The sequence below is a fragment of the Pristiophorus japonicus genome, unplaced genomic scaffold (assembly GCF_044704955.1).
Source record: "Pristiophorus japonicus isolate sPriJap1 unplaced genomic scaffold, sPriJap1.hap1 HAP1_SCAFFOLD_575, whole genome shotgun sequence".
Classification (NCBI taxonomy): domain Eukaryota; kingdom Metazoa; phylum Chordata; class Chondrichthyes; family Pristiophoridae; genus Pristiophorus; species Pristiophorus japonicus.
This window is the reverse complement of record NW_027254483.1, coordinates 66,439-94,190: the sequence shown is the minus strand read 5'-3', so window position 1 is coordinate 94,190 and position 27,752 is coordinate 66,439. Positions and strand designations below refer to the sequence as shown.

Here is a 27,752-nt window from a genome sequence, read left to right as displayed (position 1 = left end):
CTCCCCCGTTTGTTTCTCTCTCTATCCCTCCCCCAGTTTGTGTTTCTCTCTATCCCTCCCCGTTTGTTTCTCTCTCTCTATCCCTCCTCCAGTATGTGTTTCTCTCTCTATCCCTCCCCCCAGTTTGTGTTTCTCTCTCTATCCCTCCCCCAGTTTGTGTTTCTCTCTCTCTATCCCTCCCCCAGTGTGTTTCTCTCTCTATCCCTCCCCCAGTTTGTGTCTCTCTCTCTATCCCTGACCCCCAGTTTCTGTTTCTCTCTCTATCCCTCCCCCAGTGTGTTTCTCTCTCTATCCCTGACCCCCAGTTTGTGTTTCTCTCTCTATCCCTCCCCCAGTGTGTGTTTCCCTCTCTATCTCTCCCCCAGTTTGTTTCTCTCTCTATCTCTCCCCCAGTGTGTTTCTCTCTCTATCCCTGCCCCCAGTTTGTGTTTCTCTCTCTATCTCTGACCCCCAATTTGTGTTTCTCTCTCTATCCCTCCCCCTAGTTTGTGTTTCTCTCTATCCCTGACCCCGTTTGTTTTTCTCTCTCTATCCCTGACCCCGTTTGTGTTTCTCTCTCTCTATCCCTCCCGCAGTTTGTGTTTCTCTCTCTATCCCTCCCCTAGTTTGTTTCTCTCTCTCTTTCCCTGACCCCGTTTGTGTTTATCTCTCTCTATCCATCCCCCAGTTTGTGTTTCTCTCTCTATCCCTCCCCTAGTTTGTTTCTCTCTCTCTTTCCCTGACCCCGTTTGTGTTTATCTCTCTCTATCCCTCCCCCAGTTTGTGTTTCTCTCTCTCTATCCCTCCCCCAGTTTGTGTTTCTCTCTCTATCCCTCCCCAGTTTGTGTTTCTCTCTCTATCCCTCCCCCAGTTTGTGTTTCTCTCTCTCTATCCCTCTCCCAGTTTGTGTTTCTCTCTCTCTCTATCCCTACCCAGTTTGTGTTTCTCTCTCTCTAACCCTGACCCCCAGTTTGTGTTTCTCTCTCTCTATCCCTCCCGCAGTTTGTGTTTCTCTCTCTATCCCTCCCCCAGTGTGTGTTTCACTCTCTATCCCTCCCCCAGTTTGTGTTTCTCTCTCTATCACTCCGCAGTTTGTGTTTCTCTCTCTATCCCTCCCCCGTTTGTGTTTCTCTCTCTATCTCTGACCCCCAGTTTCTCTCTCAATCCCTCCCCCTAGTTTGTTTCTCTCTCTATCCCTGACCCCCAGTTTGTGTTTCTCTCTCTCTATCCCTCCCCCAGTGTGTGTTTCTCTCTCTATCCCTCCCCCAGTTTGTGTTTCTCTCTCTATCCCTGACCCCCAGTTTGTGTTTCTCTCTCTCTATCCCTCCCGCAGTTTTTGTTTCTCTCTCTATCCCTCCCCTAGTTTATGTTTTTCTCTCTTTCCCTGACCCCCAGTTTGTGTTTATCTCTCTCTATCCATCCCCCAGTTTGTTTCTCTCTCTCTATCCCTCCCCCAGTTTGTGTTTCTCTCTCTATCCCTCCCCCAGTTTGTGTTTCTCTCTCTATCCCTGACCCCCAGTTTGTGTTTCTCTCTCTCTATCCCTCCCCCAGTTTATGTTTGTCTCTCTCTATCCCTGACCCCCAGTTTGTGTTTCCTTCTCTATCCCTCCCCCAGTTTGTGTTTCTCTTTCTCTATCCATCCCCCAGTTTGTGTTTCTCTCTATCCCTCCCCCAGTTTGTGTTTCTCTCTCTCTATCCCTCCCCCAGTTTGTGTTTCTCTCTCTATCCCTCCCCCAGTTTGTGTTTCTCTCTCTCTATCCATGATCCCGTTTGTGTTTCTCTCTCTGTCCCTCCCCCCAGTTTGTTTCTTTCTCTCTCTCCCTCCCCCAGTGTGTGTTTCTCTCTATTCCTCCCCCCAGTTTGTGTTTCACTCTCTCTATCCCTCCCCCAGTTTGTGTTTCTCTCTCTATCCCTCCCACCAGTTTGTTTCTCTCCCTCCCCCAGTTTGTGTTTCTCTCTCTGTCCCTCCCCCCAGTTTGTGTTTCACTCTCTATCCCTCCCCCAGTTTGTGTTTCTCTCTCTATCCCTCCCCGTTTGTGTTTCTCTCTCTATCCCTCCCCAGTTTGTGTTTCTCTCTCTATCCCTCCCCAGTTTGTGTTTCTCTCTCTCTATCCCTGACCCCGTTTGTGTTTCTTTCTCTATCCCTCCCCCAGTTTGTGTTTCTCCCTCTATCCATCCCAGTTTGTGTTTTTCTCTCTATCCCTCCGAAGTTTATGTTTCTCTCTCTTTCTATCCCACCCCCGTTTGTTTCTCTCTCTATCCCTCCCCCAGTTTGTGTTTCTCTCTATCCCTCCCCGTTTGTTTCTCTCTCTCTATCCCTCCCCCAGTGTGTTTCTCTCTCTATCCCTCCCCCCAGTTTGTGTTTCTCTCTCTATCCCTCCCCCAGTTCGTGTTTCTCTCTCTCTATCCCTCCCCCAGTGTGTTTCTCTCTCTATCCCTCCCCCAGTTTGTGTCTCTCTCTCTATCCCTGACCCCCAGTTTCTGTTTCTCTCTCTATCCCTCCCCCAGTGTGTTTCTCTCTCTATCCCTGACCCCCAGTTTGTGTTTCTCTCTCTATCCCTCCCCCAGTGTGTGTTTCCCTCTCTATCTCTCCCCCAGTTTGTTTCTCTCTATCTCTCCCCCAGTGTGTGTTTCCCTCTCTATCTCTCCCCCAGTTTGTTTCTCACTCTATCTCTCCCCCAGTGTGTGTTTCTCTCTCTATCCCTGCCCCCAGTTTGTGTTTCTCTCTCTATCTCTGACCCCCAATTTGTGTTTCTCTCTCTATCCCTCCCCCTAGTTTGTGTTTCTCTCTATCCCTGACCCCGTTTGTTTTTCTCTCTCTATCCCTGACCCCGTTTGTGTTTCTCTCTCTCTATCCCTCCCGCAGTTTGTGTTTCTCTCTCTATCCCTCCCCTAGTTTGTTTCTCTCTCTCTTTCCCTGACCCCGTTTGTGTTTATCTCTCTCTATCCATCCCCCAGTTTGTGTTTCTCTCTCTCTATCCCTCCCCGTTTGTTTCTCTCTCTATCCCTCGCCACAGTTTGTGTTTCTCTCTCTATCCCTCCCCCAGTTTGTGTTTCTCTCTCTCTATCCCTCCCCCAGTTTGTGTTTCTCTCCCTCCTCCAGTTTGTGTTTCTCTCTCTATCCCTCCCCAGTTTGTGTTTCTCTCTCTATCCCTCCCCCAGTTTGTGTTTCTCTCTCTCTATCCCTCTCCCAGTTTGTGTTTCTCTCTCTCTCTATCCCTACCCAGTTTGTGTTTCTCTATCTCTAACCCTGACCCCCAGTTTGTGTTTCTCTCTCTCTATCCCTCCCCCAGTTTGTGTTTCTCTCTCTCTATCCCTCTCCCAGTTTGTGTTTCTCTCTCTCTCTATCCCTACCCAGTTTGTGTTTCTCTCTCTCTAACCCTGACCCCCAGTTTGTGTTTCTCTCTCTCTATCCCTCCCGCAGTTTGTGTTTCTCTCTCTATCCCTCCCCCAGTGTGTGTTTCACTCTCTATCCCTCCCCCAGTTTGTGTTTCTCTCTCTATCACTCCGCAGTTTGTGTTTCTCTCTCTATCCCTCCCCCGTTTGTGTTTCTCTCTCTATCTCTGACCCCCAGTTTCTGTTTCTCTCTCAATCCCTCCCCCTAGTTTGTTTCTCTCTCTATCCCTGACCCCCAGTTTGTGTTTCTCTCTCTCTATCCCTCCCGCAGTTTTTGTTTCTCTCTCTATCCCTCCCCTAGTTTATGTTTCTCTCTCTTTCCCTGACCCCCAGTTTGTGTTTATCTCTCTCTATCCATCCCCCAGTTTGTTTCTCTCTCTCCATCCCTCCCCCAGTGTGTGTTTCTCTCTCTATCCCTCCCCCAGTTTGTGTTTCTCTCTCTATCCCTGACCCCCAGTTTGTGTTTCTCTCTCTCTATCCCTCCCCCAGTTTATGTTTCTCTCTCTCTATCCCTGACCCCCAGTTTGTGTTTCCTTCTCTATCCCTCCCCCAGTTTGTGTTTCTCTTTCTCTATCCATCCCCCAGTTTGTGTTTCTCTCTATCCCTCCCCCAGTTTGTGTTTCTCTCTCTCTATCCCTCCCCCAGTTTGTGTTTCTCTCTCTATCCCTCCCCCAGTTTGTGTTTCTCTCTCTATCCCTCCCCCAGTTTGCGTTTCTCTCTCTATCCCTCCTCCAGTTTGTGTTTCTCTCTCTATCCCTCCCCCAGTTTGTGTTTCTCTCTCTCTATCCCTGATCCCGTTTGTGTTTCTCTCTCTGTCCCTCCCCCCAGTTTGTTTCTTTCTCTCTATCCCTCCCCCAGTTTGTGTTTCTCTCCCTCCCCCAGTTTGTGTTTCTCTCTATTCCTCCCCCCAGTTTGTGTTTCACTCTCTCTATCCCTCCCCCAGTTTGTGTTTCTCTCTCTATCCCTCCCACCAGTTTGTGTTTCTCTCTCTGTCCCTCCCCCCAGTTTGTGTTTCACTCTCTCTATCCCTCCCCCAGTTTGTGTTTCTCTCTCTATCCCTCCCCGTTTGTGTTTCTCTCTCTATCCCTCCCCGGTTTGTGTTTCTCTCTCTATCCCTCCCCAGTTTGTGTTTCTCTCTCTCTATCCCTGACCCCGTTTGTGTTTCTTTCTCTATCCCTCCCCCAGTTTGTGTTTCTCCCTCTATCCATCCCAGTTTGTGTTTTTCTCTCTATCCCTCCGTAGTTTATGTTTCTCTCTCTCTCTATCCCTCACCCATTTGTTTCTCTCTCTATCCCTCCCCCAGTTTGTGTTTCTCGCTATCCCTCCCCGTTTGTTTCTCTCTCTCTATCCCTCCCCCAGTATGTTTCTCTCTCTATCCCTCCCCCCAGTTTGTGTTTCTCTCTCTATCCCTCCCCCAGTTTGTGTCTCTCTCTATCCCTGACCCCCAGTTTCTGTTTCTCTCTCTATCCCTCCCCCAGTGTGTTTCTCTCTCTATCCCTGACCCCCAGTTTGTGTTTCTCTCTCTATCCCTCCCCCAGTGTGTGTTTCCCTCTCTATCTCTCCCCCAGTTTGTTTCTCTCTATCTCTCCCCCAGTGTGTGTTTCTCTCTATCCCTGCCCCCAGTTTGTGTTTCTCTCTCTATCTCTGACCCCCAATTTGTGTTTCTCTCTCTATCCCTCCCCCTAGTTTGTGTTTCTCTCTATCCCTGACCCCGTTTGTTTTTCTCTCTATCCCTGACCCCGTTTGTTTCTCTCTCTCTATCCCTCCCGCAGTTTGTGTTTCTCTCTCTATCCCTCCCCTAGTTTGTTTCTCTCTCTCTTTCCCTGACCCCGTTTGTGTTTATCTCTCTCTATCCATCCCCGTTTGTGTTTCTCTCTCTCTATCCCTCCCCCAGTTTGTGTTTCTCTCTCTATCCCTCCCCCAGTTTGTGTTTCTCTCTCTATCCCTCCCCAGTTTGTTTCTCTCTATCCCTCCCCCAGTTTGTGTTTCTCTCCCTCCTCCAGTTTGTGTTTCTCTCTCTATCCCTCCCCAGTTTGTGTTTCTCTCTATCCCTCCCCCAGTTTGTGTTTCTCTCTCTCTATCCCTCTCCCAGTTTGTGTTTCTCTCTCTATCCCTACCCAGTTTGTGTATCTCTCTATCCCTCCCCCAGTTTGTGTTTCTCTCTCTCTAACCCTGACCCCCCGTTTGTGTTTCTCTCTATCCCTCCCCCACTTTGTTTCTCTCTATCCATCCCCCAGTTTGTGTTTTTCTCTCTATCCCTCCGTAGTTTATGTTTCTCTCTCTCTCTATCCCTCCCCCCAGTTTGTTTCTCTCTCTATCCCTCCCCCAGTTTGAGTTTCTCTCTCTCTATCCCTCCCCCAGTTTCTGTTTCTCTCTCTATCCCTCCCCCAGTTTGTGTTTCTCTCTCTATCCCTCCCCCAGTTTGTTTCTCTCTCTCTATCCCTCCCCCAGTGTGTGTTTCTCTCTCTATCCCTCCCCCAGTTTGTGTCTCTCTCTCTATCCCTGACCCCGTTGGTGTTTCTCTCTCTATCCCTCCCCCAGTGTGTTTCTCTCTCTATCCCTGACCCCCAGTTTGTGTTTCTCTCTCTCTATCCCTCCCCCAGTGTGTGTTTCCCTCTCTATCTCTCCCCCAGTTTGTGTTTCTCTCTCTATCTCTCCCCCAGTTTGTGTTTCTCTCTCTATCTCTCCCCCAGTTTGTGTTTCTCTCTCTATCTCTCCCCCAGTGTGTTTCGCTCTCTATCCCTCCCCCAGTTTGTGTTTCTCTCTCTATCCCTCCCCCAGTTTGTGTTTCACTCTCTATCCCTCCCCCAGTTTGTGTTTCTCTCTCTATCACTCCGCATTTTGTGTTTCTCTCTCTATCCCTCCCCCGTTTGTGTTTCTCTCTCTATCTCTGACCCCCAGTTTCTGTTTCTCTCTCTATCCCTCCCCCTAGTTTGTTTCTCTCTCTATCCCTGACCCCCAGTTTGTGTTTCCCTCTCTCTATCCCTCCCCCAGTGTGTGTTTCTCTCTCTATCCCTCCCCCAGTTTGTGTTTCTCTCTCTATCCCTCCCCCAGTTTGTGTTTCTCTCTCTATCCCTCCCCTAGTTTGTGTTTCTCTCTCTTTCCCTGACCCCCAGTTTGTGTTTATCTCTCTCTATCCATCCCCCAGTTTGTTTCTCTCTCTCTATCCCTCCCCCAGTTTGTGTTTCTCTCTCTATCCCTCCCCCAATTTGTTTCTCTCTCTATCCCTGACCCCCAGTTTGTGTTTCTCTCTCTCTATCCCTCCCCCAGTTTATGTTTCTCTCTCTCTATCCCTGACCCCCAGTTTGTTTCCTTCTCTATCCCTACCCCAGTTTGTGTTTCTCTTTCTCTATCCATCCCCCAGTTTGTGTTTCTCTCTCTCTATCCCTCCCGCAGTTTGTGTTTCTCTCTCTATCCCTCCTCTAGTTTGTTTCTCTCTCTCTTTCCCTGACCCCGTTTGTGTTTATCTCTCTCTATCCATCCCCGTTTGTGTTTCTCTCTCTCTATCCCTCCCCCAGTTTGTGTTTCTCTCTCTATCCCTCCCCCAGTTTGTGTTTCTCTCTCTATCCCTCCCCAGTTTGTTTCTATCTCTCTATCCCTCCCCCAGTTTGTGTTTCTCTCCCTCCTCCAGTTTGTGTTTCTCTCTCTATCCCTCCCCAGTTTGTGTTTCTCTCTCTATCCCTCCCCCAGTTTGTGTTTCTCTCTCTATCCCTCTCCCAGTTTGTGTTTCTCTCTCTATCCCTACCCAGTTTGTGTATCTCTCTATCCCTCCCCCAGTTTGTGTTTCTCTCTCTCTAACCCTGACCCCCCGTTTGTGTTTCTCTCTATCCCTCCCCCACTTTGTTTCTCTCTATCCATCCCCCAGTTTGTGTTTTTCTCTCTATCCCTCCGTAGTTTATGTTTCTCTCTCTCTCTATCCCTCCCCCCAGTTTGTTTCTCTCTCTCTATCCCTCCCCCAGTTTGTGTTTCTCTCTATCCCTCCCCGTTTGAGTTTCTCTCTCTCTATCCCTCCCCCAGTTTGTGTTTCTCTCTCTATCTCTCCCCCAGTTTGTGTTTCTCTCTCTATCCCTCCCCCAGTTTGTTTCTCTCTCTCTATCCCTCCCCCAGTGTGTGTTTCTCTCTCTATCCCTGACCCCCAGTTTGTTTCTCTCTCTCTATCCCTCCCCCAGTGTGTGTTTCCCTCTCTATCTCTCCCCCAGTTTGTGTTTCTCTCTCTATCTCTCCCCCAGTTTGTGTTTCTCTCTCTATCTCTCCCCCAGTGTGTTTCGCTCTCTATCCCTCCCCCAGTTTGTGTTTCTCTCTCTATCCCTCCCCCAGTTTGTGTTTCACTCTCTATCCCTCCCCCAGTTTGTGTTTCTCTCTATCACTCCGCAGTTTGTGTTTCTCTCTCTATCCCTCCCCCGTTTGTGTTTCTCTCTCTATCTCTGACCCCCAGTTTCTGTTTCTCTCTCTATCCCTCCCCCTAGTTTGTTTCTCTCTCTATCCCTGACCCCCAGTTTGTGTTTCCCTCTCTCTATCCCTCCCCCAGTGTGTGTTTCTCTCTCTATCCCTCCCCCAGTTTGTGTTTCTCTCTCTATCCCTCCCCCAGTTTGTGTTTCTCTCTCTATCCCTCCCCTAGTTTGTGTTTCTCTCTCTTTCCCTGACCCCCAGTTTGTGTTTATCTCTCTCTATCCATCCCCCAGTTTGTTTCTCTCTCTCTATCCCTCCCCCAGTTTGTGTTTCTCTCTCTATCCCTCCCCCAATTTGTTTCTCTCTCTATCCCTGACCCCCAGTTTGTGTTTCTCTCTCTCTATCCCTCCCCCAGTTTATGTTTCTCTCTCTCTATCCCTGACCCCCAGTTTGTTTCCTTCTCTATCCCTCCCCCAGTTTGTGTTTCTCTCTCTATCCCTCCCCCAGTTTGTGTTTCTCTCTCTATCCCTGCCCCCAGTTTGTGTTTCTCTATCTCTGACCCCCAATTTGTGTTTCTCTCTCTATCCCTCCCCCTAGTTTGTGTTTCTCTCTATCCCTGACCCCGTTTGTTTTTCTCTCTCTCTATCCCTCCCGCAGTTTGTGTTTCTCTCTCTATCCCTCCCCTAGTTTGTTTCTCTCTCTTTCCCTGACCCCGTTTGTGTTTATCTCTCTCTATCCATCCCCGTTTGTGTTTCTCTCTCTCTATCCCTCCCCCAGTTTGTGTTTCTCTCTCTATCCCTCCCCCAGTTTGTGTTTCTCTCTCTATCCCTCCCCAGTTTGTTTCTATCTCTCTATCCCTCCCCCAGTTTGTGTTTCTCTCCCTCCTCCAGTTTGTGTTTCTCTCTCTATCCCTCCCCAGTTTGTTTCTCTCTCTATCCCTCCCCCAGTTTGTGTTTCTCTCTCTCTATCCCTCTCCCAGTTTGTGTTTCTCTCTCTATCCCTCTCCCAGTTTGTGTTTCTCTCTCTATCCCTACCCAGTTTGTGTATCTCTCTATCCCTCCCCCAGTTTGTGTTTCTCTCTCTCTAACCCTGACCCCCCGTTTGTGTTTCTCTCTATCCCTCCCCCACTTTGTTTCTCTCTATCCATCCCCCAGTTTGTGTTTTTCTCTCTATCCCTCCGTAGTTTATGTTTCTCTCTCTCTCTATCCCTCCCCCCAGTTTGATTCTCTCTCTCTATCCCTCCCCCAGTTTGTGTTTCTCTCTATCCCTCCCCCAGTTTGAGTTTCTCTCTCTCTATCCCTCCCCCAGTTTGTTTCTCTCTCTATCCCTCCCCCAGTTTGTGTTTCTCTCTCTATCCCTCCCCCAGTTTGTTTCTCTCTCTCTATCCCTCCCCCAGTGTGTGTTTCTCTCTCTATCCCTCCCCCAGTTTGTGTCTCTCTCTATCCCTGACCCCGTTGGTGTTTCTCTCTCTATCCCTCCCCCAGTGTGTTTCTCTCTCTATCCCTGACCCCCAGTTTGTGTTTCTCTCTCTCTATCCCTCCCCCAGTGTGTGTTTCCCTCTCTATCTCTCCCCCAGTTTGTGTTTCTCTCTCTATCTCTCCCCCAGTTTGTGTTTCTCTCTCTATCTCTCCCCCAGTGTGTTTCGCTCTCTATCCCTCCCCCAGTTTGTGTTTCTCTCTCTATCCCTCCCCCAGTTTGTGTTTCACTCTCTATCCCTCCCCCAGTTTGTGTTTCTCTCTCTATCACTCCGCAGTTTGTGTTTCTCTCTCTATCCCTCCCCCGTTTGTGTTTCTCTCTCTATCTCTGACCCCCAGTTTCTGTTTCTCTCTCTATCCCTCCCCCTAGTTTGTTTCTCTCTCTATCCCTGACCCCCAGTTTGTGTTTCCCTCTCTCTATCCCTCCCCCAGTGTGTGTTTCTCTCTCTATCCCTCCCCCAGTTTGTGTTTCTCTCTCTCTCCCTCCTCCAGTTTGTGTTTCTCTCTCTATCCCTCCCCAGTTTGTGTTTCTCTCTCTATCCCTCCCCCAGTTTGTGTTTCTCTCTCTATCCCTCTCCCAGTTTGTGTTTCTCTCTCTATCCCTCCCCCAGTTTGTGTTTCTCTCTCTATCCCTCTCCCAGTTTGTGTTTCTCTCTCTATCCCTCCCCCAGTTTGTGTTTCTCTCTCTATCCCTACCCAGTTTGTGTATCTCTCTATCCCTCCCCCAGTTTGTGTTTCTCTCTCTCTAACCCTGACCCCCCGTTTGTGTTTCTCTCTATCCCTCCCCCACTTTGTTTCTCTCTATCCATCCCCCAGTTTGTGTTTTTCTCTCTATCCCTCCGTAGTTTATGTTTCTCTCTCTCTCTATCCCTCCCCCCAGTTTGTTTCTCTCTCTCTATCCCTCCCCCAGTTTGTGTTTCTCTCTATCCCTCCCCGTTTGAGTTTCTCTCTCTCTATCCCTCCCCCTAGTTTGTGTTTCTCTCTCTATCTCTCCCCCAGTTTGTGTTTCTCTCTCTATCCCTCCCCCAGTTTGTTTCTCTCTCTCTATCCCTCCCCCAGTGTGTGTTTCTCTCTCTATCCCTCCCCTAGTTTGTGTCTCTCTCTATCCCTGACCCCGTTGGTGTTTCTCTCTCTATCCCTCCCCCAGTGTGTTTCTCTCTCTATCCCTGACCCCCAGTTTGTTTCTCTCTCTCTATCCCTCCCCCAGTGTGTGTTTCCCTCTCTATCTCTCCCCCAGTTTGTGTTTCTCTCTCTATCTCTCCCCCAGTTTGTGTTTCTCTCTCTATCTCTCCCCCAGTGTGTTTCGCTCTCTATCCCTCCCCCAGTTTGTGTTTCTCTCTCTATCCCTCCCCCAGTTTGTGTTTCACTCTCTATCCCTCCCCCAGTTTGTGTTTCTCTCTCTATCACTCCGCAGTTTGTGTTTCTCTCTCTATCCCTCCCCCGTTTGTGTTTCTCTCTCTATCTCTGACCCCCAGTTTCTGTTTCTCTCTCTATCCCTCCCCCTAGTTTGTTTCTCTCTCTATCCCTGACCCCCAGTTTGTGTTTCCCTCTCTCTATCCCTCCCCCAGTGTGTGTTTCTCTCTCTATCCCTCCCCCAGTTTGTGTTTCTCTCTCTATCCCTCCCCCAGTTTGTGTTTCTCTCTCTATCCCTCCCCTAGTTTGTGTTTCTCTCTCTTTCCCTGACCCCCAGTTTGTGTTTATCTCTCTCTATCCATCCCCCAGTTTGTTTCTCTCTCTCTATCCCTCCCCCAGTTTGTGTTTCTCTCTCTATCCCTCCCCCAATTTGTTTCTCTCTCTATCCCTGACCCCCAGTTTGTGTTTCTCTCTCTCTATCCCTCCCCCAGTTTATGTTTCTCTCTCTCTATCCCTGACCCCCAGTTTGTGTTTCTCTCTCTATCCCTGACCCCCAGTTTGTGTATCTCTCTATCCCTCCCCCAGTTTGTGTTTCTCTCTCTCTAACCCTGACCCCCCGTTTGTGTTTCTCTCTATCCCTCCCCCACTTTGTTTCTCTCTATCCATCCCCCAGTTTGTGTTTTTCTCTCTATCCCTCCGTAGTTTATGTTTCTCTCTCTCTCTATCCCTCCCCCCAGTTTGATTCTCTCTCTCTATCCCTCCCCCAGTTTGTGTTTCTCTCTATCCCTCCCCCAGTTTGAGTTTCTCTCTCTCTATCCCTCCCCCAGTTTGTTTCTCTCTCTATCCCTCCCCCAGTTTGTGTTTCTCTCTCTATCCCTCCCCCAGTTTGTTTCTCTCTCTCTATCCCTCCCCCAGTGTGTGTTTCTCTCTCTATCCCTCCCCCAGTTTGTGTCTCTCTCTATCCCTGACCCCGTTGGTGTTTCTCTCTCTATCCCTCCCCCAGTGTGTTTCTCTCTCTATCCCTGACCCCCAGTTTGTGTTTCTCTCTCTCTATCCCTCCCCCAGTGTGTGTTTCCCTCTCTATCTCTCCCCCAGTTTGTGTTTCTCTCTCTATCTCTCCCCCAGTTTGTGTTTCTCTCTCTATCTCTCCCCCAGTGTGTTTCGCTCTCTATCCCTCCCCCAGTTTGTGTTTCTCTCTCTATCCCTCCCCCAGTTTGTGTTTCACTCTCTATCCCTCCCCCAGTTTGTGTTTCTCTCTCTATCACTCCGCAGTTTGTGTTTCTCTCTCTATCCCTCCCCCGTTTGTGTTTCTCTCTCTATCTCTGACCCCCAGTTTCTGTTTCTCTCTCTATCCCTCCCCCTAGTTTGTTTCTCTCTCTATCCCTGACCCCCAGTTTGTGTTTCCCTCTCTCTATCCCTCCCCCAGTGTGTGTTTCTCTCTCTATCCCTCCCCCAGTTTGTGTTTCTCTCTCTATCCCTCCCCCAGTTTGTGTTTCTCTCTCTATCCCTCCCCAGTTTGTTTCTACCTCTCTATCCCTCCCCCAGTTTGTGTTTCTCTCCCTCCTCCAGTTTGTGTTTCTCTCTCTATCCCTCCCCAGTTTGTGTTTCTCTCTCTATCCCTCCCCCAGTTTGTGTTTCTCTCTCTATCCCTCTCCCAGTTTGTGTTTCTCTCTCTATCCCTACCCAGTTTGTGTATCTCTCTATCCCTCCCCCAGTTTGTGTTTCTCTCTCTCTAACCCTGACCCCCCGTTTGTGTTTCTCTCTATCCCTCCCCCACTTTGTTTCTCTCTATCCATCCCCCAGTTTGTGTTTTTCTCTCTATCCCTCCGTAGTTTATGTTTCTCTCTCTCTCTATCCCTCCCCCCAGTTTGTTTCTCTCTCTCTATCCCTCCCCCAGTTTGTGTTTCTCTCTATCCCTCCCCGTTTGAGTTTCTCTCTCTCTATCCCTCCCCCTAGTTTGTGTTTCTCTCTCTATCTCTCCCCCAGTTTGTGTTTCTCTCTCTATCCCTCCCCCAGTTTGTTTCTCTCTCTCTATCCCTCCCCCAGTGTGTGTTTCTCTCTCTATCCCTCCCCCAGTTTGTGTCTCTCTCTATCCCTGACCCCGTTGGTGTTTCTCTCTCTATCCCTCCCCCAGTGTGTTTCTCTCTCTATCCCTGACCCCCAGTTTGTTTCTCTCTCTCTATCCCTCCCCCAGTGTGTGTTTCCCTCTCTATCTCTCCCCCAGTTTGTGTTTCTCTCTCTATCTCTCCCCCAGTTTGTGTTTCTCTCTCTATCTCTCCCCCAGTGTGTTTCGCTCTCTATCCCTCCCCCAGTTTGTGTTTCTCTCTCTATCCCTCCCCCAGTTTGTGTTTCACTCTCTATCCCTCCCCCAGTTTGTGTTTCTCTCTCTATCACTCCGCAGTTTGTGTTTCTCTCTCTATCCCTCCCCCGTTTGTGTTTCTCTCTCTATCTCTGACCCCCAGTTTCTGTTTCTCTCTCTATCCCTCCCCCTAGTTTGTTTCTCTCTCTATCCCTGACCCCCAGTTTGTGTTTCCCTCTCTCTATCCCTCCCCCAGTGTGTGTTTCTCTCTCTATCCCTCCCCCAGTTTGTGTTTCTCTCTCTATCCCTCCCCCAGTTTGTGTTTCTCTCTCTATCCCTCCCCTAGTTTGTGTTTCTCTCTCTTTCCCTGACCCCCAGTTTGTGTTTATCTCTCTCTATCCATCCCCCAGTTTGTTTCTCTCTCTCTATCCCTCCCCCAGTTTGTGTTTCTCTCTCTATCCCTCCCCCAATTTGTTTCTCTCTCTATCCCTGACCCCCAGTTTGTGTTTCTCTCTCTCTATCCCTCCCCCAGTTTATGTTTCTCTCTCTCTATCCCTGACCCCCAGTTTGTGTTTCTCTCTCTATCCCTGACCCCCAGTTTGTGTTTCTCTCTATCCCTACCCCAGTTTGTGTTTCTCTTTCTCTATCCATCCCCCAGTTTGTGTTTCTCTCTCTATCCCTCCCCCAGTTTGTGTTTCTCTCTCTATCCCTCCCCCAGTTTGTGTTTCTCTCTCTATCCCTCGCCCAGTTTGTGTTTCTCTCTCTATCTCTCCCCCAGTGTGTGTTTCTCTCTCTATCCCTGCCCCCAGTTTGTGTTTCTCTCTCTATCTCTGACCCCCAATTTGTGTTTCTCTCTCTATCCCTCCCCCTAGTTTGTGTTTCTCTCTATCCCTGACCCCGTTTGTTTTTCTCTCTCTATCCCTGACCCCGTTTGTGTTTCTCTCTCTCTATCCCTCCCGCAGTTTGTGTTTCTCTCTCTATCCCTCCCCTAGTTTGTTTCTCTCTCTTTCCCTGACCCCGTTTGTGTTTATCTCTCTCTATCCATCCCCGTTTGTGTTTCTCTCTCTCTATCCCTCCCCCAGTTTGTGTTTCTCTCTCTATCCCTCCCCCAGTTTGTGTTTCTCTCTCTATCCCTCCCCAGTTTGTTTCTATCTCTCTATCCCTCCCCCAGTTTGTGTTTCTCTCCCTCCTCCAGTTTGTGTTTCTCTCTCTATCCCTCCCCAGTTTGTTTCTCTCTCTATCCCTCCCCAGTTTGTGTTTCTCTCTCTCTAACCCTGACCCCCCGTTTGTTTCTCTCTATCCCTCCCCCACTTTGTTTCTCTCTATCCATCCCCCAGTTTGTGTTTTTCTCTCTATCCCTCCGTAGTTTATGTTTCTCTCTCTCTCTTTCCCTGACCCCGTTTGTGTTTATCTCTCTCTATCCATCCCCGTTTGTGTTTCTCTCTCTCTATCCCTCCCCCAGTGTGTGTTTCTCTCTCTATCTCTCCCCCAGTGTGTGTTTCTCTCTCTATCCCTCCCCCCAGTTTGTTTCTCTCTCTCTATCCCTCCCCCAGTTTGTGTTTCTCTCTATCCCTCCCCCAGTTTGAGTTTCTCTCTCTCTATCCCTCCCCCAGTTTGTTTCTCTCTCTATCCCTCCCCCAGTTTGTGTTTCTCTCTCTATCCCTCCCCCAGTTTGTTTCTCTCTCTCTATCCCTCCCCCAGTGTGTGTTTCTCTCTCTATCCCTCCCCCAGTTTGTGTCTCTCTCTATCCCTGACCCCGTTGGTGTTTCTCTCTCTATCCCTCCCCCAGTGTGTTTCTCTCTCTATCCCTGACCCCCAGTTTGTGTTTCTCTCTCTCTATCCCTCCCCCAGTGTGTTTCCCTCTCTATCTCTCCCCCAGTTTGTGTTTCTCTCTCTATCTCTCCCCCAGTTTGTGTTTCTCTCTCTATCTCTCCCCCAGTGTGTTTCGCTCTCTATCCCTCCCCCAGTTTGTGTTTCTCTCTCTATCCCTCCCCCAGTTTGTGTTTCACTCTCTATCCCTCCCCCAGTTTGTGTTTCTCTCTCTATCACTCCGCAGTTTGTGTTTCTCTCTCTATCCCTCCCCCGTTTGTGTTTCTCTCTCTATCTCTGACCCCCAGTTTCTGTTTCTCTCTCTATCCCTCCCCCTAGTTTGTTTCTCTCTCTATCCCTGACCCCCAGTTTGTGTTTCCCTCTCTCTATCCCTCCCCCAGTGTGTGTTTCTCTCTCTATCCCTCCCCCAGTTTGTGTTTCTCTCTCTATCCCTCCCCCAGTTTGTGTTTCTCTCTCTATCCCTCCCCTAGTTTGTGTTTCTCTCTTTCCCTGACCCCCAGTTTGTGTTTATCTCTCTCTATCCATCCCCCAGTTTGTTTCTCTCTCTCTATCCCTCCCCCAGTTTGTGTTTCTCTCTCTATCCCTCCCCCAGTTTGTGTTTCTCTCTATCCCTGACCCCCAGTTTGTGTTTCTCTCTCTCTATCCCTCCCCCAGTTTATGTTTCTCTCTCTCTATCCCTGACCCCCAGTTTGTTTCCTTCTCTATCCCTACCCCAGTTTGTGTTTCTCTTTCTCTATCCATCCCCCAGTTTGTGTTTCTCTCTCTATCCCTCCCCCAGTTTGTGTTTCTCTCTCTATCCCTCCCCCAGTTTGTGTTTCTCTCTCTATCCCTCCCCCAGTTTGTGTTTCTCTCTCTATCTCTCCCCCAGTGTGTGTTTCTCTCTCTATCCCTCCCCCCAGTTTGTTTCTCTCTCTCTATCCCTCCCCCAGTTTGTGTTTCTCTCTATCCCTCCCCGTTTGAGTTTCTCTCTCTCTATCCCTCCCCCAGTTTGTGTTTCTCTCTCTATCTCTCCCCCAGTTTGTGTTTCTCTCTCTATCCCTCCCCCAGTTTGTTTCTCTCTCTCTATCCCTCCCCCAGTGTGTGTTTCTCTCTCTATCCCTCCCCCAGTTTGTGTCTCTCTCTATCCCTGACCCCGTTGGTGTTTCTCTCTCTATCCCTGACCCCCAGTTTGTGTTTCTCTCTCTCTATCCCTCCCCCAGTGTGTTTCTCTCTCTATCCCTGACCCCCAGTTTGTGTTTCTCTCTCTCTATCCCTCCCCCAGTGTGTGTTTCCCTCTCTATCTCTCCCCCAGTTTGTGTTTCTCTCTCTATCTCTCCCCCAGTTTGTGTTTCTCTCTCTATCTCTCCCCCAGTGTGTTTCGCTCTCTATCCCTCCCCCAGTTTGTGTTTCTCTCTCTATCCCTCCCCCAGTTTGTGTTTCACTCTCTATCCCTCCCCCAGTTTGTGTTTCTCTCTCTATCACTCCGCAGTTTGTGTTTCTCTCTCTATCCCTCCCCCGTTTGTGTTTCTCTCTCTATCTCTGACCCCCAGTTTCTGTTTCTCTCTCTATCCCTCCCCCTAGTTTGTTTCTCTCTCTATCCCTGACCCCCAGTTTGTGTTTCCCTCTCTCTATCACTCCCCCAGTGTGTGTTTCTCTCTCTATCCCTCCCCCAGTTTGTGTTTCTCTCTCTATCCCTCCCCCAGTTTGTGTTTCTCTCTCTATCCCTCCCCTAGTTTGTGTTTCTCTCTTTCCCTGACCCCCAGTTTGTGTTTATCTCTCTCTATCCATCCCCCAGTTTGTTTCTCTCTCTCTATCCCTCCCCAGTTTGTGTTTCTCTCTCTATCCCTCCCCCAGTTTGTGTTTCTCTCTCTATCCCTCCCCCAGTTTGTGTTTCACTCTCTATCCCTCCCCCAGTTTGTGTTTCTCTCTCTATCACTCCGCAGTTTGTGTTTCTCTCTCTATCCCTCCCCCGTTTGTGTTTCTCTCTCTATCTCTGACCCCCAGTTTCTGTTTCTCTCTCTATCCCTCCCCCTAGTTTGTTTCTCTCTCTATCCCTGACCCCCAGTTTGTGTTTCCCTCTCTCTATCCCTCCCCCAGTGTGTGTTTCTCTCTCTATCCCTCCCCCAGTTTGTGTTTCTCTCTCTATCCCTCCCCCAGTTTGTGTTTCTCTCTCTATCCCTCCCCAGTTTGTTTCTACCTCTCTATCCCTCCCCCAGTTTGTGTTTCTCTCCCTCCTCCAGTTTGTGTTTCTCTCTCTATCCCTCCCCAGTTTGTTTCTCTCTCTATCCCTCCCCCAGTTTGTGTTTCTCTCTCTATCCCTCTCCCAGTTTGTGTTTCTCTCTCTATCCCTACCCAGTTTGTGTATCTCTCTATCCCTCCCCCAGTTTGTGTTTCTCTCTCTCTAACCCTGACCCCCCGTTTGTTTCTCTCTATCCCTCCCCCACTTTGTTTCTCTCTATCCATCCCCCAGTTTGTGTTTTTCTCTCTATCCCTCCGTAGTTTATGTTTCTCTCTCTCTCTATCCCTCCCCCAGTTTGTTTCTCTCTCTCTATCCCTCCCCCAGTTTGTGTTTCTCTCTATCCCTCCCCGTTTGAGTTTCTCTCTCTCTATCCCTCCCCCTAGTTTGTGTTTCTCGCTCTATCTCTCCCCCAGTTTGTGTTTCTCTCTCTATCCCTCCCCGTTTGTTTCTCTCTCTCTATCCCTCCCCCAGTGTGTGTTTCTCTCTCTATCCCTCCCCCAGTTTGTGTCTCTCTCTATCCCTGACCCCGTTGGTGTTTCTCTCTCTATCCCTCCCCCAGTGTGTTTCTCTCTCTATCCCTGACCCCCAGTTTGTTTCTCTCTCTCTATCCCTCCCCCAGTGTGTGTTTCCCTCTCTATCTCTCCCCCAGTTTGTGTTTCTCTCTCTATCTCTCCCCCAGTTTGTGTTTCTCTCTCTATCTCTCCCCCAGTGTGTTTCGCTCTCTATCCCTCCCCCAGTTTGTGTTTCTCTCTCTATCCCTCCCCCAGTTTGTGTTTCACTCTCTATCCCTCCCCCAGTTTGTGTTTCTCTCTCTATCACTCCGCAGTTTGTGTTTCTCTCTCTATCCCTCCCCCGTTTGTGTTTCTCTCTCTATCTCTGACCCCCAGTTTCTGTTTCTCTCTCTATCCCTCCCCCTAGTTTGTTTCTCTCTCTATCCCTGACCCCCAGTTTGTGTTTCCCTCTCTCTATCCCTCCCCCAGTGTGTGTTTCTCTCTCTATCCCTCCCCCAGTTTGTGTTTCTCTCTCTATCCCTCCCCCAGTTTGTGTTTCTCTCTCTATCCCTCCCCTAGTTTGTGTTTCTCTCTCTTTCCCTGACCCCCAGTTTGTGTTTATCTCTCTCTATCCATCCCCCAGTTTGTTTCTCTCACTCTATCCCTCCCCCAGTTTGTGTTTCTCTCTCTATCCCTCCCCCAATTTGTTTCTCTCTCTATCCCTGACCCCCAGTTTGTGTTTCTCTCTCTCTATCCCTCCCCCAGTTTATGTTTCTCTCTCTCTATCCCTGACCCCCAGTTTGTTTCCTTCTCTATCCCTACCCCAGTTTGTGTTTCTCTTTCTCTATCCATCCCCCAGTTTGTGTTTCTCTCTCTATCCCTCCCCCAGTTTGTGTTTCTCTCTCTATCCCTCCCCCAGTTTGTGTTTCTCTCTCTATCCCTCGCCCAGTTTGTGTTTCTCTCTCTATCTCTCCCCCAGTGTGTGTTTCTCTCTCTATCCCTCCCCCTAGTTTGTGTTTCTCTCTATCCCTGACCCCGTTTGTTTTTCTCTCTCTATCCCTGACCCCGTTTGTGTTTCTCTCTCTCTATCCCTCCCGCAGTTTGTGTTTCTCTCTCTATCCCTCCCCTAGTTTGTTTCTCTCTCTTTCCCTGACCCCGTTTGTGTTTATCTCTCTCTATCCATCCCCGTTTGTGTTTCTCTCTCTCTATCCCTCCCCCAGTTTGTGTTTCTCTCTCTATCCCTCCCCCAGTTTGTGTTTCTCTCTCTATCCCTCCCCAGTTTGTTTCTATCTCTCTATCCCTCCTCCAGTTTGTGTTTCTCTCTCTATCCCTCCCCAGTTTGTTTCTCTCTCTATCCCTCCCCAGTTTGTGTTTCTCTCTCTCTAACCCTGACCCCCCGTTTGTTTCTCTCTATCCCTCCCCCACTTTGTTTCTCTCTATCCATCCCCCAGTTTGTGTTTTTCTCTCTATCCCTCCGTAGTTTATGTTTCTCTCTCTCTCTATCCCTCCCCCCAGTTTGTTTCTCTCTCTCTATCCCTCCCCCAGTTTGTGTTTCTCTCTATCCCTCCCCCAGTTTGAGTTTCTCTCTCTCTATCCCTCCCCCAGTTTGTTTCTCTCTCTATCCCTCCCCCAGTTTGTGTTTCTCTCTCTATCCCTCCCCCAGTTTGTTTCTCTCTCTCTATCCCTCCCCCAGTGTGTGTTTCTCTCTCTATCCCTCCCCCAGTTTGTGTCTCTCTCTATCCCTGACCCCGTTGGTGTTTCTCTCTCTATCCCTCCCCCAGTGTGTTTCTCTCTCTATCCCTGACCCCCAGTTTGTGTTTCTCTCTCTCTATCCCTCCCCCAGTGTGTTTCCCTCTCTATCTCTCCCCCAGTTTGTGTTTCTCTCTCTATCTCTCCCCCAGTTTGTGTTTCTCTCTCTATCTCTCCCCCAGTGTGTTTCGCTCTCTATCCCTCCCCCAGTTTGTGTTTCTCTCTCTATCCCTCCCCCAGTTTGTGTTTCACTCTCTATCCCTCCCCCAGTTTGTGTTTCTCTCTCTATCACTCCGCAGTTTGTGTTTCTCTCTCTATCCCTCCCCCGTTTGTGTTTCTCTCTCTATCTCTGACCCCCAGTTTCTGTTTCTCTCTCTATCCCTCCCCCTAGTTTGTTTCTCTCTCTATCCCTGACCCCCAGTTTGTGTTTCCCTCTCTCTATCCCTCCCCCAGTGTGTGTTTCTCTCTCTATCCCTCCCCCAGTTTGTGTTTCTCTCTCTATCCCTCCCCCAGTTTGTGTTTCTCTCTCTATCCCTCCCCTAGTTTGTGTTTCTCTCTTTCCCTGACCCCCAGTTTGTGTTTATCTCTCTCTATCCATCCCCCAGTTTGTTTCTCTCTCTCTATCCCTCCCCCAGTTTGTGTTTCTCTCTCTATCCCTCCCCCAGTTTGTGTTTCTCTCTATCCCTGACCCCCAGTTTGTGTTTCTCTCTCTCTATCCCTCCCCCAGTTTATGTTTCTCTCTCTCTATCCCTGACCCCCAGTTTGTTTCCTTCTCTATCCCTACCCCAGTTTGTGTTTCTCTTTCTCTATCCATCCCCCAGTTTGTGTTTCTCTCTCTATCCCTCCCCCAGTTTGTGTTTCTCTCTCTATCCCTCCCCCAGTTTGTGTTTCTCTCTCTATCCCTCCCCCAGTTTGTGTTTCTCTCTCTATCTCTCCCCCAGTGTGTGTTTCTCTCTCTATCCCTCCCCCCAGTTTGTTTCTCTCTCTCTATCCCTCCCCCAGTTTGTGTTTCTCTCTATCCCTCCCCGTTTGAGTTTCTCTCTCTCTATCCCTCCCCCAGTTTGTGTTTCTCTCTCTATCTCTCCCCCAGTTTGTGTTTCTCTCTCTATCCCTCCCCCAGTTTGTTTCTCTCTCTCTATCCCTCCCCCAGTGTGTGTTTCTCTCTCTATCCCTCCCCCAGTTTGTGTCTCTCTCTATCCCTGACCCCGTTGGTGTTTCTCTCTCTATCCCTCCCCCAGTGTGTTTCTCTCTCTATCCCTGACCCCCAGTTTGTGTTTCTCTCTCTCTATCCCTCCCCCAGTGTGTGTTTCCCTCTCTATCTCTCCCCCAGTTTGTGTTTCTCTCTCTATCTCTCCCCCAGTTTGTGTTTCTCTCTCTATCTCTCCCCCAGTGTGTTTCGCTCTCTATCCCTCCCCCAGTTTGTGTTTCTCTCTCTATCCCTCCCCCAGTTTGTGTTTCACTCTCTATCCCTCCCCCAGTTTGTGTTTCTCTCTCTATCACTCCGCAGTTTGTGTTTCTCTCTCTATCCCTCCCCCGTTTGTGTTTCTCTCTCTATCTCTGACCCCCAGTTTCTGTTTCTCTCTCTATCCCTCCCCCTAGTTTGTTTCTCTCTCTATCCCTGACCCCCAGTTTGTGTTTCCCTCTCTCTATCACTCCCCCAGTGTGTGTTTCTCTCTCTATCCCTCCCCCAGTTTGTGTTTCTCTCTCTATCCCTCCCCCAGTTTGTGTTTCTCTCTCTATCCCTCCCCTAGTTTGTGTTTCTCTCTTTCCCTGACCCCCAGTTTGTGTTTATCTCTCTCTATCCATCCCCCAGTTTGTTTCTCTCTCTCTATCCCTCCCCAGTTTGTGTTTCTCTCTCTATCCCTCCCCCAGTTTGTGTTTCTCTCTCTATCCCTGACCCCCAGTTTGTGTTTCTCTCTCTATCCCTCCCCCAGTTTATGTTTCTCTCTCTCTATCCCTGACCCCCAGTTTGTGTTTCTCTCTCTCTATCCATCCCCCAGTTTGTTTCCTTCTCTATCCCTACCCCAGTTTGTGTTTCTCTTTCTCTATCCATCCCCCAGTTTGTGTTTCTCTCTCTATCCCTCCCCCAGTTTGTGTTTCTCTCTCTTTCCCTGACCCCCAGTTTGTGTTTCTCTCTCTCTATCCATCCCCCAGTTTGTTTCTCTCTCTCTATCCCTCCCCCAGTTTGTGTTTCTCTCTCTATCCCTCCCCCAGTTTGTGTTTCTCTCTCTATCCCTGACCCCCAGTTTGTGTTTCTCTCTCTCTATCCCTCCCCCAGTTTATGTTTCTCTCTCTCTATCCCTGACCCCGTTTGTTTCCTTCTCTATCCCTACCCCAGTTTGTGTTTCTCTTTCTCTATCCATCCCCCAGTTTGTGTTTCTCTCTCTATCCCTCCCCCAGTTTGTGTTTCTCTCTCTATCCCTCCCCCAGTTTGTGTTTCTCTCTCTATCCCTCCCCCAGTTTGTGTTTCTCTCTCTATCCCTCCCCCAGTTTGTGTTTCTCTCTCTATCCCTCCTCCAGTTTGTGTTTCTCTCTCTATCCCTCCCCCAGTTTGTGTTTCTCTCTCTGTATCCCTCTCCCAGTTTGTGTTTCTCTCTCTGTCCCTGACTCCCAGCTTGTGTTTCTCTCTCTATCCCTCCACCGTTTGTGTTTCTCTCTCTATCCCTGACCCCCAAGTTTGTGTTTCTCTCTCTATCCCTCCCCCCAGTTTGTGTTTCTCTATCTCTGACCCCCAGTTTGTGTTTCTCTCTCTATCCCTCCACCCAGTTTGTGTTTCTCTCTCTATCCCTCCCCCCAGTTTGTGTTTCTCTCTCTATCCCTGACCCCCAGTTTGTGTTTCTCTCTCTATACCTCCCCCCAGTTTGTGTTTCTCTCTCTATGACCCCCAGTTTGTGTTTCTCTCTCTATCACTGACTGCCAGTTTGTGTTTCTCTGTCCCTCCCCCCAGTTTGTGTTTCTCTCTCTATCCCTCCCCCCAGTTTTTGTTTCTCTCTCTATCCCCCCCCCCCCCCCCCGCCCCCCAGTTTGTGTTTCTCGCTCAATCCCCCCCCCCCAGTTTGTGTTTCTCTCTCCCTCTAGTTTAAAAATATATATTATTTCATGGGATTTAGGCATCGCTGGCAAGGGCCAGCATTTATTGCCCATCCCTAATTGCCCCTGGAGAAGGTGGAGGTGAGCCGCCTTCTTGAACCGCTGCAGTCCGTGTGGTGAAGGTTCTCTCACAGTGCTGTTTGCGAGGGAGTTCCAGGATTTTGACCCAGCGACGATGAAGGAAGCAATGTTCCCTTTAAGCTTTGCAGCAGCACAGCACTCTGGAGCTCCCGTGCAGCTGGCTCACTGGCTTTTAAGGGGAAAATCATTCAGTGGAATTTTGAATGCACCGTGCAGCCCAAAACAAAATTAGAGGGAACATTGGAAGAAATGACAATATATTTCCAAGTCAGGATGGTGTGTGACTTGGAGGGGAACGTGGAGGTGGTGGTGTTCCCATGCGCCTGCTGCCCTTGTCCTTCTAGGTGGTAGAGGTCGCGGGTTTGGGATGTGCTGCCGAAGAAGCATTGGCGAGTTGCTGCAGTGCATCTTGTAGACGGTGCACACTGCAGCCACGGTGCGCCGGTGGTGGAGGGAGTGAGTGTTGAAGGTGGTGGGGAGCGTGCCGATCGAGCGGGGCTGCTTTGTCCTGGATGGTGTCGAGCTTCTCGAGTGTTGTTGGAGCTGCACTCATCCAGGCAAGTGGAGAGTATTCCATCACACTCCTGACTTGTGTCTTGTAGATGGTGGAAAGGCTTTGGGGAGTCAGGAGATGAGACACTTGCTGCAGAATACCCAGCCTCTGACCTGCTCTTGTGGCCACAGTATTTATGTGGCTGGTCCAGTTAAGTTTCTGGTCAATGGTGACCCCCAGGATGTTGATGGTGGGGGATTCGGCGATGGTAATGTCATTGAATGTCAAGGGGCAGTGGTTAGACTCTCGCTTGTTGGAGATGGTCATTGCCTGGTACTTGTGTGGTGCAAATGTTGTTTGCCACTTATCAGCCCAAGCCTGAATGTCGTCCAGGTCTTGCTGCATGCGGGCACGGACCGCTCCATTATCTGAGGCGTTGCGAAAGGAACTGAACACTGTGCAATCATCAGCGAACCTCCCCACTTCTGACCTTATGATGGAGGGAAGATTATTGATGAAGTAGCTGAAGATGGTTGGGCCTAGGACACTGCCCTGAGGAACTCCTGCAGCGATGTCCTGGGGCTGTGACGATTGACCTCCAACAACCACATCCATTCTTCTTTGTGCTCGGTATGTCTCCAGCCAGTGGTGATCCCCACTGACTTATATTTTACAGGGGCTCCTTGGCGTCACACTCGGTTAAATGCTGCCTTGATGTCAAGGGCAGTCACTCACCTCAACGATGGAATTCAGCTCTTTTTTCCATGTTTGAATCAAGAATGTGGTGAGATTCAGAGTCAAATAGTTCTGGCGGAACCCAAATTGAGCATCGGTGAACAAGTTATTGGTGAATAAGTGCCGCTTGATAGCACTGTCGACTACACCTTCCATCACTTTGCTGGTGATTGAGAATTGACTGATGGGGCGGTAATTGGCCGGATTGGATTTGTCTTGCTTTTTGGGGTCTGGATATACCTGGGCAATTGTCCACTTTGTTGGGTAAATGCCAGTGTTGAAGCTATACTGGATCACCTTGGCTGGAGGCGCAGTTAGTCCTGGAGCACGAGTTTTCAGCACTATAGCTAGGACGTTGTCAGGGCCCATAGCCATTAGGCTCAACCGTTTCTTAATATCACTTGAAATGAATTGAATTGGCTGAAGACTGGCATCTGTGATGGTGGATCATCCACTCAGCACTTCTAGCCTTGACTTTTGCACTCACCTGCTAGACTCTGCCATTATTGAGGATGGAGATGTTCATGGCGTCGTCTCCTCCCAGTCATTGTTTAACTGTCCACCGCCATTCATGACTCGATGTGGCAGATGAGTCATGATCTTATTGAATGGCGGAGCGGGCTTGAGGGGATGTGGCAGATTTGCAGAGTTTGTGTTGCTCTCTCCCTCCCTCCAGTTTATGTTCCTCCCTCCCTGCCCCAGTTGGTGTTTCTCCCTCCCTCCCCAGTTTGCATAGTTCTGTCTCTCTCCCTTCCCAGTTTGTGTTAATCTCTCTCTCTCCCTTCAGTTTGTGTTGTTCTGTCTCTCTCTCTCTCTCTTTCTTCCCACCCATGCCCTACCCAGTTTGTTTTGTTCTGTCTCTCTCCCTGCCAGCCCCCAATTTGTGTTTCTCTCTCACGATGCACTGAGTTTCTAGGCATTTTGCGTTGGCCCCAATCATCATCATCATCACAGGCAGTCCCTCGGAGTCGAGGATGACTTGCTTCCACTCTAAAAGTGAGTTCTCAGGTGACTGAGGAGTCCAATGCTGGACCGATAGTCTCTGTCACGGGTGGGGCAGATGGTGGTTGAAGGAAAGGGTGGCTGAGAAGTCTGGGTTGACGCACGCTCCTACCGCTGTCTCCACTTGGTTTCTGCTTGTTCTCGGCAATGGGATTTGAGGTGCTCAGCGCTCTCCCGCATGCTCTTCCTCCACTTTAGGTGGTCGTGGGCCCGGGACTCCCAGGTGTCAGAGGGGATGTTACACTTTATCAAGGAGGCTTTGAGGATGTCCTTGAAGTGTTTCCTCTGCCCACCTGGGGCTCGCTTGCCTGTCAAAGCTCCGCATACAGCACTTGCTTTGGGAGTCTTGTGTCAGGCATGTGAACAATGTGGCCCGCCCGACAGAGCTGATCGAGCGTGGTCAGTGCTTCGATGCTGGGGATGTTGATCTGAGCGAGAGCACTGACATTGGTGCGTCTGTCCTGCCAATGGATTTACAGGATCTTGCAGAAGCTGCACTGGTGGTACTTCTCCAGCGTTTTGAGGTGTCTGCTGAGCCATATGGGAGGGCGGGTATCACTACAGCCTTGAAGACCATGAGCTTGGTTCCGGATTTGAGGTCCTGGTCTTCGAACTCTCTCTTCCTCAGGCAACCCAAGGCTGCGCTGGCACACAGAAGGCGGTGTTGGACCTCGTCGTCAATATCTGCTCTTGCTAACAGTCAGCTCCCGAGGTATGGAAAATGGTCCACGTTGTTCAAGGCCTCATCATGGATTTTGATAATCAGGGGGCAGTGCTTAATGGTGGGATCAGGTTGGTAGAGGACCTTTGTCGCATGGATGTTTAGCGTAAGGCCCATGCTCTTGTATGCCTCGGTGAAGGTGTTGACGATGACTTGGAGTAAAGTCTCTGAGTGTGCACAGACACAAGCGACGTCTGCGTACTGTAGTTCAATGACAGAGGATGGGACGACCTTGGTTCTGGCCTGGAGGCGGTGGAGGTTGAACTGATTCCCATCTGTTCTATAAGTTAGCCACACTCCGGCGGGGAGCTTGCTAAGGGTGAGATGTAGCATTGCAGTAAGGAGGATCGAAAAGAGCGTTGCTGCGATGACACAGCCTTGCTTGACCCCGGTCCGGACGTGGATGCTACCATGCTCACAACCAGTGGTCAGTTGACCAAGGAAATGGTCAGTTCCAAATAAGGCGGGGGTGGTGGGGGGGGGGGCATCAGCAGGGCTCAGACAACGCGGTTTGGCTGCAATCTGTGATAGCTGGAGTGTTGTGCATGGAGAAACCATACATTCAAGGGCCGTTTCTCCAGAGTGACCAGCAGAAGCGCTTGCAAGTCCAAACGCCCATTCAGGTCAGCTCCCACCGAAAGCGGGAGGGTTGGAAACCCTATTCACCACGCACATACCCCGCCACCTCCCCCCGCCCCCCCCCGCCCCCAATCACAACACCAACAGCGTGCATTTATATAGCACCTTTAACGTAGTAAAACTGCTTGTCAGACTGCTTGTCCAACATCCAGTACTGGATGAGTAGAAATTTTCTCCAATTAAATATTGGGAAGACTGAAGCCATTGTTTTTGGTCCCCGCCATAAACTGCGTTCCCTAGACACTGACTCCATCCCTCTCCCAAGCATCTGTCTGAGGCTGAACCAGACTGTTCGCAACCTTGGTGTCATACTTGACCGTGAAATGAGCTTCCGGCCTAAATAAGACCGCCTATTTCCACCTCCGTAACATCACCCATCTCTGCCCTTGCCTCAGCTCTTCTGCAGCTGAAGCCCTCATCCATGCCTTTGTTACCTCCAGACTTACTATTCCAATGCACTCCTGGCTGGCCTCCCACATTCTACCCTACGTAAACTTGAGCTGTTCCAAAACTTGGCAGCCCGTGTCCTAACTCGCACCAAGTCCCACTCACCCATCACCCCTGGCTCCCGGTTAAGCTAGGCCTCGATTTCAAAATTCTCATCCTTGTTTACAAATCCCTCCCTATATCTGTAATCTCCTTCGGCCTCACAAACCTCCCCCCCACCGCCCCCAACCGCCGAGATGTCTGTGCTCCTCAAATTCAACCATTGGTAGCTGTGACTGCAGCTGCCTGGGCCCCAAGCTCTGGAACTCCCTCCCTAAACCTCTCAGCCTCTCCACCTCTCTTTCCTCCTTTAAAACACTCCTTAAAACCTACCTCTTTTTTGGTCATCTATCGTAATTTCTTCTTATGTAGCTTGGTGTCAAATTTATTTGTTTTGTCTTAACACTCCTGGGAACCGCCTTGGGATGTTTTACTACGTTTACAGGCTATATAAATACAAGTTGTCGCTATAGTAAAACATCCCAAGGAGCTTCACAGGACTGATTATCAAACAAAATTTGACACCGAGCCACACAAGGAGTCATTAGGACATATAACCAAAAGCTTTGTCTAAGAGGTAGGTTTTAAGGACGGTCTTAAAGGAGGATAGAGGTAGAGAGGATTAGGGAGTGCGTTGAAGGTTCGGTCGCCAATGGTGCAGCGATTAAAATCGGGGATGCGCAAGAGGCCAGAATTGGAGGAGCGCAGAGACCTCGGAGGGTTGTAGAGCTGGAGGAGGGTACAGAGATAGGGAGGGGTGAGGCCATGGAGTGATATGAACACAAGGACCAGAATTTTAAAATTGAGGCATTGCCAGACCAGGAGCCCATGTAGGTCAACTAGCACAGAGGGGTGAACGGGACTTGGTGCGAGTTAGGAAATGGGCAGCAGAGATTTGGAAGAGCTCAAGTTGATGGAGGGTGGAAGGTTGGCCAGGAGAGAAGAGGGTGAAAAGCCAGTATCTGAAAAAACTTCCCCACACATCCCCTGTCATCAGAGAGAGGAGAGGGGGAAAGGTCAGTGTCGGATCCACTGGGCTTCTACAGGTAACCAAAGGACGGGAGAGAGCGCACTGACTATTCTATTAAGTTCAAAGATAAATGTATGTCTAACTGAGTTCTGGCTGTACACACTTTGTTAATGAGCTGCAGTTCAAAATTCTGACCTTCGAAGCGACATTGAATTAGGCGAGGCCTGTGGGAAACAGAAAAAGACAGACATTGAAACACATTAATCCGAACAGAGTACCGACAAAGAAGACGTGTTGCGAACACAGTTGTCCAAATATGGACAATATTTAATTACAGTTGTCCGCTGTGGCTCAGT

The 27,752-nt window shown here is 49.6% G+C and overlaps 1 protein-coding gene across 3 annotated transcripts in view; it reads right to left on the bottom strand.

Moving 5' to 3' along the window:
* The window catches only part of LOC139254781 (E3 ubiquitin-protein ligase RNF212B-like), a 220,224-nt gene that overhangs the window by 133,565 nt on the left and 58,907 nt on the right, over positions 1 to 27,752 (bottom strand). For all 3 annotated transcript variants that reach the window (XM_070873802.1, XM_070873803.1, XM_070873804.1), the window contains one exon: positions 27,592 to 27,620. In XM_070873802.1, the coding sequence (XP_070729903.1) occupies positions 27,592 to 27,620 (29 nt within the window). The remainder of the gene's footprint in view (positions 1 to 27,591; positions 27,621 to 27,752) is intronic.